Source organism: Choloepus didactylus, chromosome 9 (assembly GCF_015220235.1).
Source record: "Choloepus didactylus isolate mChoDid1 chromosome 9, mChoDid1.pri, whole genome shotgun sequence".
NCBI classification, from domain to species: domain Eukaryota; kingdom Metazoa; phylum Chordata; class Mammalia; order Pilosa; family Megalonychidae; genus Choloepus; species Choloepus didactylus.
Window position 1 is genome coordinate 58391303 of NC_051315.1, and position 21586 is coordinate 58412888.

General features: G+C 37.3%; 1 protein-coding gene across 3 annotated transcripts in view; it reads right to left on the bottom strand.

Annotated features, from left to right (window-relative positions):
• The window catches only part of LRP2 (LDL receptor related protein 2), a 140350-nt gene that overhangs the window by 106464 nt on the left and 12300 nt on the right, over positions 1–21586 (bottom strand). For all 3 annotated transcript variants that reach the window (XM_037848924.1, XM_037848923.1, XM_037848926.1), the window contains exons 2-4: positions 5743–5850; positions 4069–4188; positions 2168–2284 (exon numbers count right to left, since the gene is read on the bottom strand). In XM_037848924.1, coding sequence (XP_037704852.1) covers positions 2168–2284; positions 4069–4188; positions 5743–5850 — 345 coding nt within the window. The remainder of the gene's footprint in view (positions 1–2167; positions 2285–4068; positions 4189–5742; positions 5851–21586) is intronic.

The following is a 21586-nucleotide window of genomic DNA, read 5'->3' on the forward strand; positions in this document are numbered from 1 at the left end:
TGGAGGTGGCCTAAGGCTATATCGGCTGATGAACAGGATGGCAAACTATGTTGTATACATGCAATGGAATAATGAGCTACTACAAAAAGGAGCGAAGTTGTGAGGTGAATGGACATTGAGGACAGTATGTTGAGTGAAATAAACCAGAAATGAAAAGAAAAACATTATACTGCCTCACTAATATGGACTAACTACAATGTGCAAACTCTGAGAACTGAGTCTGAAGAATAGGTTATCTGGGGAAGGCTTATTGTAAAGATTCCTAGATTGTAAGCTCTTACAGCAGTTACATCTAGTCTGAGTTGTAGTGGCTATTTCGATAGTCTGAGATGCTGAACTCTTTTTGTATAATCTGGTCAGTCCCTGGAACTTTGGGTATCTGTGTGACATGAGACTCAAAGCCAGAGTCAAGGCAGCTATGAATGTCAGCATTACCCCATACAGCAAATGTTAAAGAGTCTGAAAAAAGAGATCAAACTTCAATTAGAGATAGGAACAATGGACTTGGTTAGGACTAAGGTAAATCAGACTAAAGGGTAAAGGATGACAATGATGGTGTTTTTAATTTAACTTAGATGGTCAGTTTATTCAAGCAACATAATTACCTGGAATGTTGGATAAAGAGTGAAATCTAGTTGGTTTGTACAGGTTAGTGTGTAGCCCCAATACATCCCAGAGTAAATTTGAGCAGAGAATAAAAATGTATTTGCAAAGCCCCCTTGAAGAACTGGGGGGAAATGTGGAAATACTAAATTTCCCCACCTGGGGAATTAATGATATTCTCATAAGCACTAGGGGCTACCAATTTAGAAGGGCAAGCCGTAGACCTTGGGGCTTGCCCTTATGAAGTCTGTTGTTGCAAAGGAGAGTTCAAGTGTGCCTAAGAGTTACCCCCAGAGAACCTTTTTTGTTGCTCAGCTGTGGCCTCTCTCTCTAAGCCAACTCGGCAGGTACTCACTGCCCTCTCCCCGTGTGGGACATGACTCCCAGGGGTGTAAATCCCCTGGCAATGTAGGACATGATTTGTGGGGATGAATCTGGCCCTGGCATTTTGGGATTGAGAAAGCCTTCTTGTACCAAAAAGGGGAAGAGAAATGAAACAAATTTAAGTTCCAGCGGCTAAGGGATCTCAAATAGAGTTGAGAGGTCATTCTGGAGGCTATTCTTATGCATTATACAGATATCCCTTATTAGTTTTTAGTGTACTGGAATAGCTAGAAGGAAATACCTGAAACTGTTGATTTGCAACCCAGTAGCCTTTAATCTTGGAGACAACTGTATAACTGTATAGCTTAAACTGTGTGACTGTGTGATTGTGAAAACTTTCTGGCTCCTACTCCCTTTATCCAGTGAATGGACAGATGAAAAGAGAAATGAGAACAAAAAGTAAATGAGTAATAGAGAGGGATGGGGAGTATGGGATGTTTTGGGTGTCCTTTTTTACTTTAATTTTTATTCTTTTTTGTGTGTGGTAATGAAAATGTTCAAAAATTAATTTTGGTGATGGACGCACAACTATATGGTGGTACTGTGAACAACTGATTGTACACTTTGTATGACTGCATGGTATGTGAATGTCTCAATAAAATTCAATTATTAAAAAAAATTGATTGTGGTGATGAATGGACAACTATATAATGGTACTGTGAACAACTGATTGTACACTGTGTATGACTGTATGGTGTGTGAATATATCTCAATAAAATAGAATTTTTTAAAGAAACTGATATAGCATGGGGCCATTATGGGAAAGCCCACTTTTAAAATGTAACATTTTCCAAAAGTAATCTGGAAAATGTCTGAGGTCTTAAGAGCTGAAAACCCAATAAGAAATTTGAGCTACAAATCTGAAATACTAATGTAAAAGTAATGTAATAAAAATTAAAAGTGACTAACTAGATTCTCTACTCATTGTACTCAATGGCCTTTTGGAATTCCATGTTAATGTTCCTTCAAAATTTACAGAACTTTATGTGTTAAGGTAGGACGCACTTAGTATTTCTTGCTAAAAATAAACTCTTATCAGAACATCGCCTCTAATCCACAGAAGAATCTGCCAAGAGATTTCAATAACAGGAGGCATATTGTAGGTATTTCGGTCCCTCAACAGATCTGACAAATTAAAAGGGTGAAACCAAATACAATGCAAAGACTGAAATGAACTCACGGCAGTCCTTCTCGTCGGTTCCATCAGTGCAGTCTTTGACGTGGTCACACCGGTATTCGATTGGGACACACTCGCCACTGGCACATGTCATCTGATGGCTTGAGCATGTTACCGGATCTGTGAAGGGGGGGGCATAGTACTTAATTTATAACTATTAGGCAAGAAAAGGCCAATCTACTGGCATTTACAAAATATTAATGAGGATATTTGAAAGCAGAGTATCCACCACTAAAAGCTTACAGTGCAAAAGCAAAAGACTTTAGTATCAAAATGCCCAAAGTACCAACATGCAAGGTTAGTGTAGGCAATTATATTATCAACATGTGTCTATTTCATAAACTTTCCACCTTAACCATGTGTCATTTTCCTAAACAGAAAAAAGCTAGATTTTATCCTAAATAGATTGGTGAAGGTGAAAGCAGGGCATCAGCAGTTTCTCAAGTTTGCCTGCGGATAAAACGGGCAAAACTAAATCAATTAATGTCTGCAAGTCTGAGGCAGGAATCACAACTTTATCTTATCATCAATTGTCCACCTATAAAGAAGCATTTGGGGAAAATGTGATCCTCTACAAAGGAATATAATCCTCTTATGGAGGAAAAAAGTTTTCCCCTGAGTTTTAGATTTAATGAAAAACACTGTTACAAAGTTTTCTACACTTCTATATAGTAAAGATACTTGAGTTCAGCAAAACTTTGTTTTCTGATAAAATTAAGATACCTATTAAGGAATGAGCCATCAAAACAAGAAAAATCGTTTTTGTTAAATTTTTAATCACATAAATAATATAAATCTTGATAAATAAAATGTAAAATATATTAACCATAATTACCACCCTTTTCCATGCTTAAGTGATTTTATCTTTGTCACCTTGTTCCTTCTTTCTTGCTTAGCTAATAAAATGTTTTTTTAATGTGAAGTTTATTCACAAAAAACTGTCATGAATTTTACATGAGTTTGAGAATATTATTTTTCATAATAGTATGAATATTAATATTAGTATCAAGTATTATTATTTGTGTGGAGTCAACTGCCAAACATGAACATACAATCTATAAAAGCTCAGCTTTCTTACTACTCAGTGTGGGGTGCAAGGGAACCAAAATGGAGCATATGGCAAAAGCATGAAGAATCCATCATTCATTCATTCAGCATGCAGTTATTATGAGCCTACCATGCACCAGACAATGTGCCAGGCCTTGGGGATACAAAGGTTAATAAGCATTGTCACTGCCCTCCAGAGATTTACAATCCAGCCCCATCCTGTTCCCAGTGAGGACCAGCTATCCTTTCCCCTAGGACTTTGCGAGGCCAGTCAAAGAATATTATAGCCCTTGTCCCATGAGGAGACTCCAAGGCTGTTTTGTTCTCTGAGATGGATTTCCTCCTGCTCCCTACTATGTCTGACACTTTTCTTCACCTCAGTATTTCTGGACTACTATTCCCCCTCTAACATCTGGTCCCCTCTTTTGCCACACCACCACAAACCCTGACCCATAACTGGACCTGGTCTGAACATGCCATGCCTCTGTCTGACCCTGACTAGCAGCTCCTGCCCACACCTGCCTCAGGACTGACAGAATTTGCTGGTTCCCCTTAACCAGCTGGCCCAAGGCTCACCACCCCTTTGTCCCCAGCAGACCCCATGACCAGCACTGATGGGCCCAGAGTTACCAACAAATGTTTCATTTCTTCCTTGAGGATGAAATAATAAGTGGGGGCATATTTGTAATTTTTCAGCACACTCACACTTTTAATATCCTCCAACCCCTGAATGAGACTGCTTGCCTAGGTCTCCCTGTTGTTTAAGGCCTGATTCAGCATCTATAAGGAATCATTCCACTGCCTTTGGTATCAGTGACAGGTTAGATTTTAGGTGCCCAACGGGTCAGAACACTTACGACACTGCTGCCGTTCATCGGAGGCATCGCTACAGTCGTCCTCGCCGTCACACACCCAGGACTGAGGTATGCACATCCCAGAGGTACACCGGAACTCGTCAGACAGGCAGGAATGGGGAGCTAAAAACATTCAGCCTTTTATACTAGCATTTTAAAAGTTGTAAGTATATAAATATAGATCAACTCCTGCTCAATATATTTGAAAGTCAAATAGCTGAGTATATAGACTCTAATCACAATTTACTTTCAAGTACTCTTGGCAATAGCATCACATCAAAAACAAATGATACACAGCGATTAAAAAAAAAGGCCAAAACACTGAAATTTATCACCAAAAAATATAAAAATAAAATTTACTAGTCTTAGGATCTTTGGCAGGTTCTCTGAGCCTCAATGTATGCATCATAAAATGGGGTCTATATGGTGCTGTGGGTGCTTAACCAATATTTCATCAAACATAAAAAATAATAAAAATTAAATGGTATCTATGCCTATCTCATGAATTAGTAAAAATTAAGTTAACATATGTGAAAATGCCATGGAATGTTATTCGCTGTCACTATTGTTATTATTTTTATGGGACATTAAAATGCAAAAAAAACAAACCTCCTGTATCCCAGAATACAAATTAATCTAAAATGAACTCAATAAGCCCAGAGGAGGCAAAAAGTGAGCCCATAACCACATCCCTGCAAATGTAACTACTCCCTTGCTCAAAGTGGGGTCCAGAGACCACCAGCAGCAGCCTTGCCTGGGAGCTTGTCTAAGGAAGTAAAGATATCGTGGAATGAAAATGTGCACTTTAACAAGCTCCCCCCATGATCCGTTTGTGCATGACAGTTTGAGAAGCACTATCTAGGACCTTCTCCCCAGTCCCTTCCTCCTATTTTCAAATGCATCATCATCCCAAACAATACGCCCAAAATTTGACTGCTCTATTGTGTCATAGGACAGCCAACAATTAAAAATCTTCTGGGTTTTTGGATGGTAACACTTGGTCCTTCATCCATCTGAAGGAATGAAATAGCAGTAGTGTTGCTGAGCAGCTATGGCAAGCAATAGACTTAAGGGCTAGAATTTGTGCATGTCACTCACCACGTGTGAGGCCTTTAGCAAAATGGCTGAACTTCTCCAAGCCTCAGTTTCCTAATCTGAAAACTACCTCAGAATATTGTTGAATTAAATGAAGGTGATTTTATTAGTAGTTATATATTGGGTTGCTGTATTATCAAGTTATTTAAATAGAATTTTCAAACACAAAAACAAACTAGCCACTTCTATGATATCTACATAAGTGATACTGCATCCTTTCCTTTAATTAAAAAGTACTTTTTTAAAATAGTTTGGATATCATTATTTTTTTTTGGCTGATCCTGTTGGTGTACAAGATTTCCAGAGCGAACAAACAGAAATAGTTGCTTATGGGCTTCAGAAAAGCTTTCCCCAACTTATTTCCACATTAAGGTCATGGTCATAGTATAACAGTAAAACACAAATTGCTGTGAATTGAAACTCTACCTTAAAAGAGAATGAAAACAATTATCACTGCCATCAATTCTTGACTGAACCAGAGATCAAGACTTGAACCAGTAGTCCTGGATCTGTCAAGAAGGGCTACAGCTGAAATCACCATGAAGCTCTTTTGTTACACAAACCAGGCCGCTCCCCACTTACGGCAGTTCATTTCATCGGAGTTATCCGAACAGTCGCTGATCCCATCACACCTCCAGGATGCATAGATACAACGCCCATCTCCGCAGCGAAAACTCCCACTGACACATTCTGTAATACAACAAACAACAATAAAAAAAAACTTAGGCCTTGCAGATATTTCACTAAAGAAATTCATATTATTGACAAACATGAAAAATCAGTCAATTAATTAGTAATCAAAGGAATGCTAATTATTATTACTATTAGAAAATCATTTTTATAATGACAGTTTGGGGGTCTGCAGTAAGAAGTTCATTTTCATACACAGCTTGTTAGAGCATATGCAGATGTAACCAATCTGGAAAAACTCATTTGACAATATGCATTTCTTTATTCTTTAACATAGTACTTTTATTTCTAAGGAACTAACCAGAGAACTAGACCAAGATTTCTGTATAAAGATTTTCAAATGTTATTTATAAAAGGAAATTGCAAACCTCTAAATATCCAACAACAGGAAAATGATTAAATTTTGTTAAATCTGTATATTGACATATTAGGACCCTATTAAAAATGATTAGAAAGAACTTCTAAATGTTTTTCGATAAATACGTATAATATAATGTAACACAGGATACAAAATTTTATCTATATTAAGATCACAGAAAAAAAAAGTAGAATATCAGAATGTTAAAACAGTGTTTATCTCTGAATAATAACATCAGTAACTTTTCATATCCTTGATTGTGCTTTTTTCACTTCCGCACCCTTTATATATTTTAACGTGAAATTCATTAACATAAAATTAACTAAATTAAAGAACTTTTTAAAATAATAGTTTGGATACCATTATTTTTGGGTTGTCCTTGTTGGTGTATAAAATTTCCAGAGCAAAAGCCACCTCATTGGGCAATCTCGCTGCCCTCCCCTCTAAGTGGGACCTGACTCCCAGGGGTGTAAATCTCCCTGGCAACACAGGATATGACTCCCGGAGATGAATCTGGACCCAGCATCGTGGGACTGAGAACATCTTCTTGACCAAAAGTGGGATGTAAAATGAAACGAAATAAACCTTCAGTGGCTGAGAGATTCAAATGGAGTCAAGAGGTCACTCTGGTGGACACTCTTACACACTATATAGATAACACTTTTTAGGTTTTAATGTATTGGAATAGCTAGACGTAAATACCTGAAATTATCAAACTCCAACCCAGCTTGGCTCTTGAAGACGACTGTATAACAATGTAGCTTACATGGGGTGATAGTGTGATTGTGGAAATCTTGTGGATCGCACTCCCTTTATCCCATGTATGGATGGACGAATAGAAGAATAGGGACAAAGACTGAATGAAAAATAGGGTAGGATGGGGAGGATGACTTAGGTGTTCTTTTTCTTACTTTTATTTCTTATCCTTATTCTGATTCTTTCTTCTGTAAGGAAAGTGGTCAAAAATAGATTGTGGTGGTGAATTCACAACTATATGATGGTACTGTGAACAGCTGATTGTACACCATAGATGACTGTATGGTATGTGAAATATATCTCAATAAAACTGAATTCAATTTAAAAAAAAAAAAACAGAAATAGTCACTTAGGGGCTTCAAATAACCTTTCCCAAACTTAAATTAACCAAATTGCAATTCGGTTGCAATTACTACATTCCCGTGTTGAGCAGCTACTACCTCTATACGGTTACAAAATATTTTCGTCATCTTAAAAGAAAACCCCATGTCATTAAGCAGTTCCCACCCAATATTTTTAAAGTAGCTTTTTATTTAATTACATATATCAAATTGTGCCTTCATCCCTGATTCAGACCAATATTTCAGTTTTTCTTTTCTCAAATAATTTGCCATGCCTATAAACTCATCTCTGCAGCAAATTAAAAACAAACAAACAAAAAACCTCTGCAGCCAGTCAGAGTGCACAAACTTGGCACCAAAGGCTGCCACATCCCAAAATCTTCTTGGTGATGCTAGAAAGAGAATATAACAAGCTCATTACATTCAACAAATATAACCTGATTTCCTGGGTCTCCCTAAAGGACTAAATTTGGCAGTTGGAAATCCTCCCAGCTTCCCCAAATATCTGGCAAAAGACCTCCCCAAGCATTATGTGCCAAATAGGAAATTTTTTAGACAGCAGCCAACACCCGCACAACTTAGAGAAGACTCAAAATTATTCTTTTACAAACCCAAGGTGGTAGTGGAGTAATTTTCTGGGTTGCAAGAGAAATTGCAATTTCCTCACATCTTTGAGCAATCATGCTAAATTACCCCTTGATTTTGCTAATTAACTCAAAATAAGATAAATTTACAGATCAACTATCTAGTCCTAAAATAAATAAACAATGTGTTATCCTGACTTGTGTAAATGCAGGCATATCAACAGCATGACATAAACATAGTTAAGTGATCTATTCCAAAGGGGATACAGGCTACTTTGTTCATGGAATGTTCAAATCTGATTGTCTCGTAGTGACATCCTGATTTATAATGTATGCTGCAAATGGTCAGAAACTTCCCTTGGCTAAATGGTGGTACCGAGTGGTACAGGAGTATGTACACCCAAATACCTCTATAGACTAATGCATGATGGTGGTTGGTGGTGCAGGTCTGGGGTTGGTGGTGCAGGTCTCTTATCAACTACCTTTAAAACACAACAACCTCCCTTGCAAAAATGCCCCTAAGGAATGTACAAATTCACTCTGGAATCCCAGAACTTCATTGGATTTTGATCTACAAAGCAATATTTCCATAGGAGATTACGGGCTTTGGGGGGTTAGCTATTAACACAACATATATTAAATCACTTCTATCAATTAGGTCTATTGTTAGTAATCCAACATAATACATTTGTAAATTCAGTACATTTGTCTCCCTTGGTACCCGGTAACTTCGACAGCAAAAAGTTATTAGAAAAATTATAACAATCTAAAGTCCATCCACTTACAAAGTTTCATGTTACTATGGGAAAAAAAAAAGAAAAGCATAAGCATAGTAGAGAAAATTCTCAGAATATATTGCCTGTTTTGAAAATAAACATTTTTAAGCAACTTTTATTACAAGTAAATTGGGGTTAGGTTTTTTTTTGCTAAAATATGAAGTTAAGCAAATCATGAAAAGAACCCAAAATAGACACCCAAATCATTTTAAAATACTTCAAAGTCAATTATTTAAAATCAAGCAACTATAGTTTTTTTTCACATTTGATCTCTCAATCACTGTTATCTAAAGTAATATATTCAATTTATTGATTTATCAACAGATCCACCATAATACATTTGTCAAATTCGCCTTTCAATAGTTACTTCCATGCCCACTATAACTCCCAAATGACTATTGTTTGGAAATATCTCTCCAGAAAAAACAAACTGATACTTTATCATTGATGCCTGGCCTCTTAGCAATCAGACAAAATACTCCAGTGGTGTCAGAGGCCTGCCACTCATTCTATGACAAAGGGAGTATGTGCTGTTTAAAAACAAACTGCTAGTGAAAAGGTCTAGATCAGGTCTGACAATTGCAGGTTACCCTGATTTCATTTGATCTACATGCACTTTATTCTCTGAGTCTTTTATTTTAAATAAGAAGCCTTTATTTATAATCCCCCAAAGGTTACTAGACATTTTATCTTTATCTTATCTAATAATTTCGAGTCCAAAAAGAGGGGAAGGGATGATTTGGTATACTCCAACTGCTGCGGAGTTGAAGTGATAGGTAGGAAACTAAACAGAGTAAAATTTAAAATTTTTAACAAATATTCTGAACACCCATCTTTGATCAGTCCAGTTTTAGCCATGCTGTAATTTTGCAAACAAGCCCTTTCATAACTTTAAAACATTTCCCTCTACTAAAAACCAGAAACGAAAACATTGTAATCCACACTGAAATAAGACTTTGTTAAGAACCAGGCAGCCTTTGACGGAACCATCAAAACCAAATGAATAGCCTGCCTCATCAGCAGCCCCTGCCTTTACCAAAAATCAATGGTGCAAAGATGAATACTTACATGGCACACCTCATTGTAAGAACTTTGCCAACATTAACTCATGTAATCCTCACAACCCTATGAGACTTTATTATTACAAGCATTTTACAAGTAAAGAAGTCAAGGCACAGAACAGTTAAGTAATTCACCCAGGGTCACAGAGCAAGGATTTGAACCTAGTTGTCTGATTCCAGCATATGAGCTATAATGACCGCTGTTCTATGTACCCTTTTCATCTAAAAATACTAACCAAGGATTTCCCCCCAAGTTGCTATTAACATTGAGTTAACTGGGCTGCCAGGGAATCTGGGGTTCTCACACCTATACTTGGGTTGGAGAAGTTGAAGGACTTGGCAAACTTCCCAACAATCAAAAGAAAAGCAGAAGAGAGTTTGGATCTCTTCTAGAGAATTTACATTTGACTTGTTTTCCAACCTTGTAGGGCCCCAAGGCTGAAGAAAAACAAGAATAATCCTTTTTTCATAAACAGCCACATCCCAAGCTTCCTGGTCGAAGTGTTGGACTAAGAATGTGTTAAGATAAGATATTAGAATAACAGATAGGGCCTAGAGGAGGGAAGGAATCATTTGTTTGTTTTCCAGGGCACTTCTTTATCCTTCACAGCCTCTAGCACAGAGCTGAGCAGTTAGTTGTCAGGTGATCAAGGTTCCCCATTGTAAAATTCAGTTTGCTGGGACCATTATATACCAGAGCTACATAAAAACCATTAGGGCAAACAATGAGTCTTAAATAGGAGCTTATGCTCGTAAGTCCATAGAAAGAAAAATGAGATCTGGAATAATGAGATGAGAAATATCCACAATTATCTAATAAGAAATAGAAAAATAAAATTGAGTCATATTAAAATCAGATTCATTCTTTTACCCTTTCCTTACAAAAGTTTCTTTTCCCTTTCATGAATTCTCTTCCTGGCAGAGAAAGGCAATAGATCATTGTCCAACTTTAGTATAGTAAGGTAATTTTATGGCAAATTCTATTTCCCTGCTAGATCCTCTTAACACCTGGTCATTTCAGACAGTCCATGAGGAGGTATGTGTGCTTTTTTTAAAACAGTGTACAGCTAAATCATATTATAACAGTTTTGTCTTCACTGAGCTCAAAGAAACAAACTTGAAAAGGCAATCCCTTAAATTGATCCATAAATTTTACTTCTCTTTTTCCCCTTTATTTTTATTCCTTTGGTATTGATAGACATACTTCTGATGTGTGTAAATTGGGTGATGGCTTGCTATAATTCCCATACCTGACCCACACCAAGACCAGTGCTCTCTGGAAGGTTAAGGGCCACTTGCGTATTTCCAAAATTTTAAGCCCCAGACATGGAAGCCAAAGGCAACAGACTGTGAGGAAGAAGCCTATCTGTCTAATGTGAATTGATGGGACAGTCAAGGAGTCAATCGATGGAACTGAAACAAGACATGTACAGCAAAATCAACCCACTACTCTCTCTGCAATGTCTCAGCTGCCTGGTTTTCAAAACAGACTGCAAAATAGGCAGCAGGAATTATTTTTTTTTAATTCCATTTATGAACCAATTGTTCGTAATTGGGTTGACTGCTTTTTCCAAATCCTGATGTTTTGTTAGATGTTACTACAATGCTAAAATTAAAAAATTAAAAACAAACATTCAGAGGGCATTGCAAGAACTTCCTAAGGCAAAATTCATAAGGCCAGTTGATGAGTAGCCATGTAGGCACATTATTTATTTAATGCTCCCAAAAGGAATTATAAGGTCAGAATCACTCAAGCCACAGAAAAGCTACTCTGTGCAAAACACTGTTCTATAATTTGTGGAGGATACAAAAAAATAAGACAGGGTCCTTATTTTCATAGAACTTACATGTTGACTGGAGATAAGTATTTATACATGATATATTAAATAGCCATCCAAAAATAACTATTATTAATTGAACCCCTACTACGTGCCAGTCAATATATTTAGCCTCAGATCCATCTATTGGATTCTCTTAGAAATAAAGTGAGTTTTACACTTATATAAAGGGAAACTGAGCCTCAGGAACATTAACCAACTTCCCCCTGGGTCACACAGGTAGAAAATGTCAAAATCTGATTCAGACTAGGACTTGTATGACTCCAAAGCCTGAGCTCTGAGCATCTAGCCTACAGAATTCAGTCTTCCCAAGACAGTTGATCTCAGGCACTACATAAATATTTGCAGAACCAATTGCAGTCTCTTGGTTCTGGGAATTGGAAAATTGAAGTTACCACCCTTTTTTAACAGAGCAACTCTTCTCCATTTACATTTCAACACCAGCTACTTGCTTTTCTTCCCTTCCCCCCGAGTCTTTTAGATCCATTTATTTCTCACTGAGTACCTCCCACCCCAATACCAAGCTGTGGACCCCTTCACCACAGCAGAACATTGTATACAAAGCCATATTTCTCAGCAGCCCAGGAGGACGCCATCGGCATTTAGACTTGGACAATTACTCCTTTTACCAAACTGTCCTGGGCATAGCATCCAGCCCACACCCCACCCCACCCCCCCGAACACCAGCAGGGTCCACTCCCCAGTCGCTGTGACAACAAAAACATCCCCATACATGTCCAATCACCCCTTGAGGATGGCAGTACCACCCCTGGCTGTGAACAACTTAGAACCTCTAAGCAGCTTGGACATTCAGAGCTCAAAACGTCTTAACTCACATGAAAGAGATCATCCAAGAAAACCCCTATAATAAATTCTTCCCTTCTAAAGATAATAAAACTTCTTAAGCAGCAATCTCACTCCCTCCCACCCATCAATAAGAGGACCTGGGATTGGGCAATATCATGCTGCAGTTACTGGTACCAGCAACTTGGAATGAACTCCCCTGGGAGACTGATAAAGAATCTAAGTTCCAGGGAGGCCTGCTTCACCCTGGAATGCTCCAGTGTGGTTTGCTTGTCTCCACAGGCTTACTCATTCCAAAGCGTGTCACGCTGGAAACAGAACAAGCCCAAAACGTTAAATCCTCCTTAACGTAAAGGACCACTGCTATGGAAAATGATCATAAATGCACCTGTTTTATTATGGTACACCTTTTCTCATCTGTAATTTCTTCGAATGTCGTCTCCCCACCCCTGCCATACATTCACCAAGAAATAAAAATGTATTGAAAAGCATTTAAATGTGAATACCTCCAAAGAATTACCAGGAACATTGTCAGCAATGAAAACTTCCTGCCAGCCAGTACCAAAACACTGACATTGCGTTGGTATTAGTCTTGTCTGCACTTCCCCTGGATAATTTGTGCAGTGTTTTCTCTATCAGCAAAGTAACTGAGGTTCCTGGAGATGGGACTCGCCTCCACACTGAGAAAACTAAGCCTAAGAACTTCCTCTCCCCCCGCCCCCTTCCCACCCCAGGACTAACCAGTTATTTAGCCCTTTAATGGCCAAAGAGCTACACTTACAGGATGCAGAGAACACTCTCCAAACAGAAGAAAATTTAAGATAGTTTGCCTTCTGGGTAAATAAGGATACAATGAATCAAACTACTTAAGGATAGAGTAAAATGCCCTTCAGCACTTAATGATTTAACACACCCTGTACAGAAACTATAAATCACTCCCATTTAAGAGCTGATTTTCAAGCCCTAAAGGATTCCTTTATTAGCAATATAAATTATTGGAAAATGTTTGAACAGAAGAAACACTGGAATAGAATACTCGTGAGGGACCAAGCAGGTAGCTCTCCTGCTTCAGGCTTATAAATGGTATGATAGACACAGTTTTTACAGAGAGCATCAAATGAAAGTTTTTCTCATTAATTAGGCCCAAATGTTGAACTAAACATCAAAGTGACATACGTGTTAACACTGTAAGCATCACTCTCATTTTGGTCATCTTAACAAGGAAATTAGATAGGCAATCATAAAATGAACAACTGTAAATTATAACAGCAGCAGAAGATATCAACTCCCAAAACAGTGGACTTGGAGATAAGCTAAATTGTTTATAACTACTAAAATAGCTTCTTGATTTGAATGTTACAAATACCTTGCTGTATTCCTTCACTCTTATTCTACGCTATTTAGTTCTTGACGACCACAATAGTCACAACACAAGAACAAAAGAAATGAAAAGGGAAAGAGACAGACTTGGAGAAAGAGAGGAAGAGAAGAAGGGAGAAGGGGAAAGGAGGGACGTCAAAGTTACCAGTGATTGCCCAGACACTAAATTTAATGAGACTTAATACCTTGCATCTTAACTCCAGGCTGGTACAAATTGGCAATTTATTCTTATTCAGCTATGGCCCAAATCCAGACTGAGCTAGCATGTAATGCTGAGTAGGGTTTATAAGTCACAAACTACATGCTAGGAACAAAATACCCTGTCATTCCGAATGTGTCTTTTCAGAAAATAGAGAACTGAAGCAACCAATGCTTCACCATCAATAAGCAACTGTGACACCTTATTTATGGCAAGGCTCTGTACATTGTTACTTACACAAGCCCTTAACTTAATCAATAGTTTAATCATTCACAGAATAGTTAAGAGGCACATAAATACACATAACTCAACCTTGATGATTCTGTTATAGACATGCATGGCTTCTGCCAACAAAGAAAGAATTATCTTAAATGATCAAGAAATATTGTGCAGCAAGAAGGCCAAAAGAATTCCAAGATAAGTTTAAAAGTCTTTTCTTAGGCAATAGGTAGTGATACCTATAAACTGAAGTCAACATTTTAAAATGAGTCATTCTCTCTTTTTAATTGGGTTTTTTTTTGATGTCTTACAAATACATGTGCATTTTTCCCCTTCTAGTGCCAAGCTATACCTCAGAAAGGATTTTATAAGACGAATATTGATGCCGTAATGTTCAGGTCATTATCCACTAATTCACGAAAGGCTGCCAATGCTATACAGAGCACTATTTATATCTAACACTACTCTGGAGAGGGAAAAAAGAAAGAGCACAGCTGATTCCACAAATAAAAACTTTTTCTTATAAGCAATTTATTAGCTTAACATATTCATGATTTGGGTTTCCCTACTTCAAGTAAAGCTGATTCTGTTACCCTGTGAATCTATAAAATAGGACCTAATATATTTGCAAAGATTTTCATGGGAGAATGACACTAAATTTCCTGTTTCTCCCCTATGACATTGATTTTAACAGATGTGAGCAAAAAGAATTTCAGAACATAACTCACTAGCAAGTTTATCTGTTGCACCAGGAGTCCTTTGGCCCTGGTTTGTTACGCCTGGGCTCAAAACAGCATTTATAGCTCTTCAAATCACTTCTAGTCTCTATAAATGTCATCACTTCATGCTATAATCTGATTGTGATGACTTGAAACAACCCAATAGCTTGTTGACACAGCACCAACAACATTATATTGCCACCAACTGATATCCATGTGTAATATAATGATGTTCAGATTTCTGCCCATATGGTGAATTTATGATGTCTCAATATTTATAGCAGCTTAAATAAAATTACAAGTTTATCTGCAAAGGTTGTAAAAAGCAGAAATAAAGGTATTCAAGATATTGCCTAAATTTTATTTTAAGAGTAAGTAATGACAGTAAACACCTGATTGTCATTATTATAAATACAAAATTTTAAACCATGTATTTAAATAGAATCTTAGAATTTTAATGCTGGAGAAAGTTACAGTTTCAGTACGTACTAGAAAGTACATACAATAAAATCTGATAACTAGAATACAAAAAATCAAAACCATTTGCTATCTGGAATTCTGTCTGTATTACACTTTCAGAAAAGGCAATCACAATTAAAACAAAACTATCCCAATTCTGGGAATTGGGGTAACTATTATAGTCTGAAATTAACCAATAAATGTATGTGCTGATAGTCAGCATGACTCCTTAGATATTGCAATAATAAAGTAAAATTTATAGTAAATTCAGTAAGAATTTTAGATTTTTTAATAAGGGTAATATAAGAAGTTACTAATGAAAAAAAAATTCCATACTAAGAGCAAGAGACATGGGTTCCATGTTGTAATTAGTTTTAGTGACTACTGAATCGTCACCCAAGAAATATTGGTTGTTCAACTGACTTGCCTTCATGAACTTGCTCTGACGCCATTACCTTATCAGCAAAATGTCTGAACAATCAGGCTGTGGGGAGGGTGAAAGGGGTCCCTGTAACCCTTCAGCACAGTGCCTGGAGCACAGTAGTCCCTTCCCTGGGCACTCCCATCCCTCACCAAACTCGAACACTCTAAAAGTTATGTAGGAAATAAAATCAGGTATCCATACCTTCAGACAGGACCCATTTATTCCCCTCATATCAAATTGAGAGAAAACTCTAAAACCTGAGTCACCCTGCTCAGCAGGAGGCTCAGAACTGAGAGCAAGCATGATGGTTGCCTGCCTCGACTCAAGGACAAAGCTTCCATTGGCCCAGTCTTGGGTCAAGGACAAGACAAAGGAGAGATACAAGAAAACACAGGCCAAGTGAGAGCCAAAACCAAGCCTGTCACTGGTTCCCCATGTTCTCCTTTTATACGTTTTTCTATTTTGCTACAAAGGGTATTTTTTAATTGCCTCTTAAATTACTCTATCTCAGATGATCCTCTGGAGTTTTGATGCGAAATACTGAAGTGTAGAGTTTCAACCAAAAAGCTGATAAGATGTGCAAGGTTTTAAATATAAGAAGTTTCCATACTGGCCTCAGCTCATGTCTTAATATAAGGTATAGAAATGAAGTAAAGAAATTCATGATTTTAATCAACTGAAACTAAGCTTTCCAGTTGGAAAGTTCAGAGATTCTCCAGGTACTAAACTCAACAGAAGGAAAGTTCAGGTGTATCCTAAAAGTATTAAAGATATTCATTATCCTCATTCTCTAGACCTTCTCTTAGATATTTAATATCGCAAATTTAATAGACTCAACAAGCTAAATAATATGGGACAGGCACAAAAGGCTCCTGCTCCAGGAACAAAGTCTACCATCCTGCCTGCTAGAGATACTCTTCCCTACTCTCTCCAATATAGAGATTGAACTCTCCCAGACTTTCCTTTTCTCTGCTTCATCCACTTTTCCAGATTTGGCCCCTTGTCTAACCAAACCCCAGGAAAGGCCATACCCTTCTGGCTATCCTGGACCCCAGTCCTGACTTATCTGTACTGTCCAACCACTTGAACAGGTAGAACAGTTTACCTAGCACCTACTCTAGTTGCCTTTACTTTAAATAATTCCTAACCTGTCTATTTTTCTATTACAGTAAACACCATTCTATTGTCAGTAAACATCTTCAATCTTTACTTCATTCTCTACCTAAAATATTAGACATATCCAAGAAAGGACCTAAAATTAGCAATGGTGCATAATGGTAGGTGACCTTCAGAGTGTCTTGCTTCCTAAGAGTTTGTGTTCCTCCTTCCGCTTGCCAAGCTCTTCCCTGATATTTTACCTCCAGAATGAAGCTGTATTTTCTGCCCAGCAATTCTATGGAAAGAGAACTTGACACGTGGTTTCTTTATTTCACAGGACCACAGCATGGTGGCTGCTCTGCTGTGCTGACCTGACCAAGAACTGGTCAACTATGAATGATTTAGCAACAGATTCCCTGGGGGGTCCAAATGTTCACTGAATGCTCACCAAGTGCCAGGATCTCACATGTTCACAATGTTCTTTAAGTCTTCCCAGGAATCTGTGAGGTAGAAATTGCTAACCCTCACTGTATAGTCCAGGAAACAAGCTCAGCAAGGTCATGTGGCCCAGGTGTCACATCTGGAAAGTGGTGGAGCTAAATCTCTAAGGATCTGGTCACAGGTTCACCATGTCCTACGCAGATTGGGGAGCCTTGGACAGAGGTGGAGAACGAGCAGTGAAAGCATGGCAAGGAAACTTCTTTAACGGGAGGAAGAGCCCAGAATTTTGCTTGGCAGCCTGACATTTAAATTTGCACCACTTAGGCTATCTTCTATACCTTCAAAGAAACTAGGAATTTTCTCTTAATATCTTTATAAAATTTGAGTGATTTTAGCATAGAATTTTCAAATATGTAAATATTAACTAAAGCCTTAGTAGTTACTCAAGATGCCAAATGCATCTCCTTGAGACAATCCTAAATGACCTGTATCACCTGACCTACAATGCAAATCCCCTAAATGTTCAACCCCCTTCAGAAAATGCAATGGTGTATTTGAGGTTATGGGATATAGTTTAATGTTGTGACTCACACGTTTCTTTGGAGACCAAGACATATCATGTAATCAGGGAAAAGGATATTCAATAACAAAGATTCGAAAATTAATATTTTAGTTGTATGTTTGTGTGGTGTTTTAATAATACCATCAAGCTTTAGAGACGAATGCAATCAGCATCCCAGGATTTTAATAAACTCCCTCTAAACAGAGTACCTAAGTTATCCATTAAAGTTTACATGTAGCTAAGAGCCGAACCCTGTTTCACTTTATTGTATCCCTCATCCAGTTTTAGCTTAGGAAAATAAAACATTAAGAGACTTAATGGTAAAAGCTTATCCTAGAGTGAGTTTCAGCATTACTTGCCACATCCAATCTCCCTTAATGTCACTTACTTATTAGTTTGTACACACTTACTTATTAAGTTTCATTTCCCTAAATCATTCTTTCCAAATATGCTGAGATGAGGGAGCAAAGGTATCCTGGGGCTGACTTTTCCTTAAACCAATATATTAAATGTTACCGGCATGTTCCTCTCAAACTAAAGCTGGCTTAAGATTTCTCATTAGTAAGAATAAGGTTGGCAGGGAGGGGATGAAAAGGGAAGGAGAAACTCTCTAATATGTCATCAATAAAATAAATCAGAAAATAGCCTTTAATCTTAAGAGTACAATTTACTGATTTAGTCATTTATTTACAAAATTGATGGAAATTGTTAACAAGGAGTTAATTGATTTAAGTCATCTGATTACCACAGTTAATTAACCACACTGACTTAATCTTCTTTGAAAACATCAACTAATCATTTTCCAGGTGTCAAGGGGTAAATTGTTAAATAAAAAATAAACCTCTGTCCTCCTCCTTCAAGGTAGATTTCTTGAGTGTGTTTTCTTTGCAGATTCCAATCTAGCAAGAAGCCAGCTTTTGAGAATGTTTTTTTCTTCCATGATTATATTGAAGAGCCTCCATTTTTCCAAAAATTTTCTGCCATTATAATAAAGGAAAACTAGCTTTGCAACGTCCAAACTGTGTCATTTTAAATTACTTCAAAATGAGCTAGGGGAACTTCTTGAATAAAAATGACCAAATGAAAGGCTATTGAGACTTTCATCTGGGAAAGTGAGTTTTCAAATAAAAGAACTTATAAAATACTTTATTGGGAGAGTATGACTGCAATGTCAAGGGATTTTGTATATCTGGTTCTATAAAATTCATAGAACTGTACACACCAAGTCAATTTTACTCTTAACATTTAAAAACTAGGTTAAGTTATTGCCTAATGAGTACAATTTCTGCTTGGGGAGATAAAGTTTTGGAAATAGTAGTGATGGTAGCACAACATTGTAAATAATTAATGTCACTAAATTGTACACTTAAAAATGTCAAAATGGCAAATTTTTATTTTGCTACAATAAAACATTTAGTTATGCTAATGTTCAAAGGCCTCCCTATGAAAACTGTAAAATCATATTCCCTTTTTTACACATGGAAAAATTAAGGCTAAGAACTTGCCCCACTTCAAAAAAAAGTGGGGGAGGGGGGTTTAAGAAAACACTGTTAGTGAAAGTCAGAAAAAATATATCCTGTGTCTCTTGTCAATCCAGTTCTTAAACAGTAGATCCACTGCTTTAGTAAAGAAAAATAGAGTTAATTGTCTTTGATCTGCCAATGTGCCCATAGTGCAGGAGGGCTCTGGAGGGAACAAAAGTCCCAGGTCACTGTGACAAGTCAAGCATGGACCTCCTAAAGAGAAAAAAAGAGTGCTAGGGCCTTCATAAACCTCCATCCCCCTTCCCTTCACTTTCTCATTCCTTCTATCAAAGCAAAATGCTTGAAAAATAAATCTGGATTACAGTCGGTTTTGTGGCACATATTTACAATCATCACCAACTATTAATGACCCTTTGATTTCCCTTACAAAAATGAAAGCATTAACACAATATGCATCCTTCTTAACTCAAGTCGCAACTTGGTGGGATATTTTCTCTTGTCTGCCCTGTTGGGTTTAATTATTTACAATGAGAAGCATCTAAATTTCACTGTCTTCCAGATAGTACGTTCAATTTTTAAACCATGTATTTTGTTTTCCTCTAGAATGTCAGCTTCCAATGATTAGTTAGCAAATTGTTTCAACACCTCACTGCACCAAATACTAGGGAAGAAGTTTTTCCTTAACTCAGAGAACTGAAAAAAAAATTCAGAGTTTTGGTACATTTACCATCTAGCAATTGACTTGGGAAATGTGTGCATTTAACTTCATTCATTTGCAAATTCTTTTTTTTTTTAATTACATACTAACTGAAAAGAAAAACAAACTTCTATTAATAGTCATCATTATGGTCTAGCAACACTCACTTTGGTGTAAATTCAAATCCAAAAACCCTTCTCAATCTTACTGATAAATACCTAAGAAATGATTGGTAGTGTTCCAACTTTGTCGCTTTTAGGTACAACCTCTCCTTTTATTTTTAACAATCCTATTTCAACTGAGTTAACTAGAGAGGAAAACCATACTAGAAGGTAAGAAATTCTATCACATTCCATTCAACAGTTTTACAGCAAGACTTCCCCATGCAGCTATCCAATACCTTTTTTTCCTCACAAAAGCTAGATTCAGGCAAAACAATGAAGAGAAATTTCGCTTCCTTTCAAGACCACCTCTCGCCTCTGATACCTGCTTTTCCTCTCTCATCTCCTATCAAAGCATTTTACCCTTGAGTCTCATTCTCTCTGAACCTTGCTCTGACAAATGTTTACTGTGCTTATTATCTCATCTAAGTACCTTGCAGAGGAAAACATTTTTTCATTAAAAGGAGTTTCGTGCAGAAACAATGTCTTACTCTAAAGAACTGGCTCTCACAGTGACACAGCAGACACCTTTGACCAGGATGAGAGTTACTTTGGAGAAAAAGACCTTTAAGGACATCCAGCAAACGCCTCCTCCATCTCCACAAATGCAGCCTCCTCAGGGATGTATATAGACTCAGTTCTCACTTGGTTGTTTGTTTCTAAGACGTCGAATAGGAGAACTTCGTAGGATTTTTTCCCATAAATATTAAGCAACAATCTTTAAAAATGTAGATGTCACTGCCATCCCTAATGGGAAGTTAAAACAGAACTGACTACGTAAGAGTTTTTAAAAGACATGTAGAATAGATGTTCCCAGATAATGTGATGACAGTGTAGGAGAAAGTAGCCAATCAAAAATCAGCCAGTACCTAAAGGGTACATCGAGGAATGACTAGATTAGAGTAGAAATGTTCCCTTCTCAACAGTAAGCTGTTATGAGCATCCCTCTATCCTTTGTAGTACACCTAGGTGAGTTATGTCTGTAGCAGGATAAGCTCTCAATAAACATGTATTGAATAAATGAATGAACATAAGTAGCCCAAAAATGTCAATAGATTGGGCTGTGAAAGTACCAGCCTCTGAAATGAGTCATCTCACCATAGCTTGAGCCACTAAGTAAGGCTTTTTCTGGATGCCTACAGAGGACCTATCTTCTACTTGCTCGGGCTTATCCAAGGGGATAACATGTTAATTGCATGGGCTCTGGGTTCAAATCTAGGATCCACCACTTACTAACTGGATGGCCTTAGCAAATTACCTCACCTATCTTTGTCTTAGTCCTGCACTCATAAAACTAATGGATGCTAATAAAAAGTAGGTAATTAAAAAGAAAAAGTAGGGAAATTCATAACTGTAAAGCACTTAGGACAGTGTC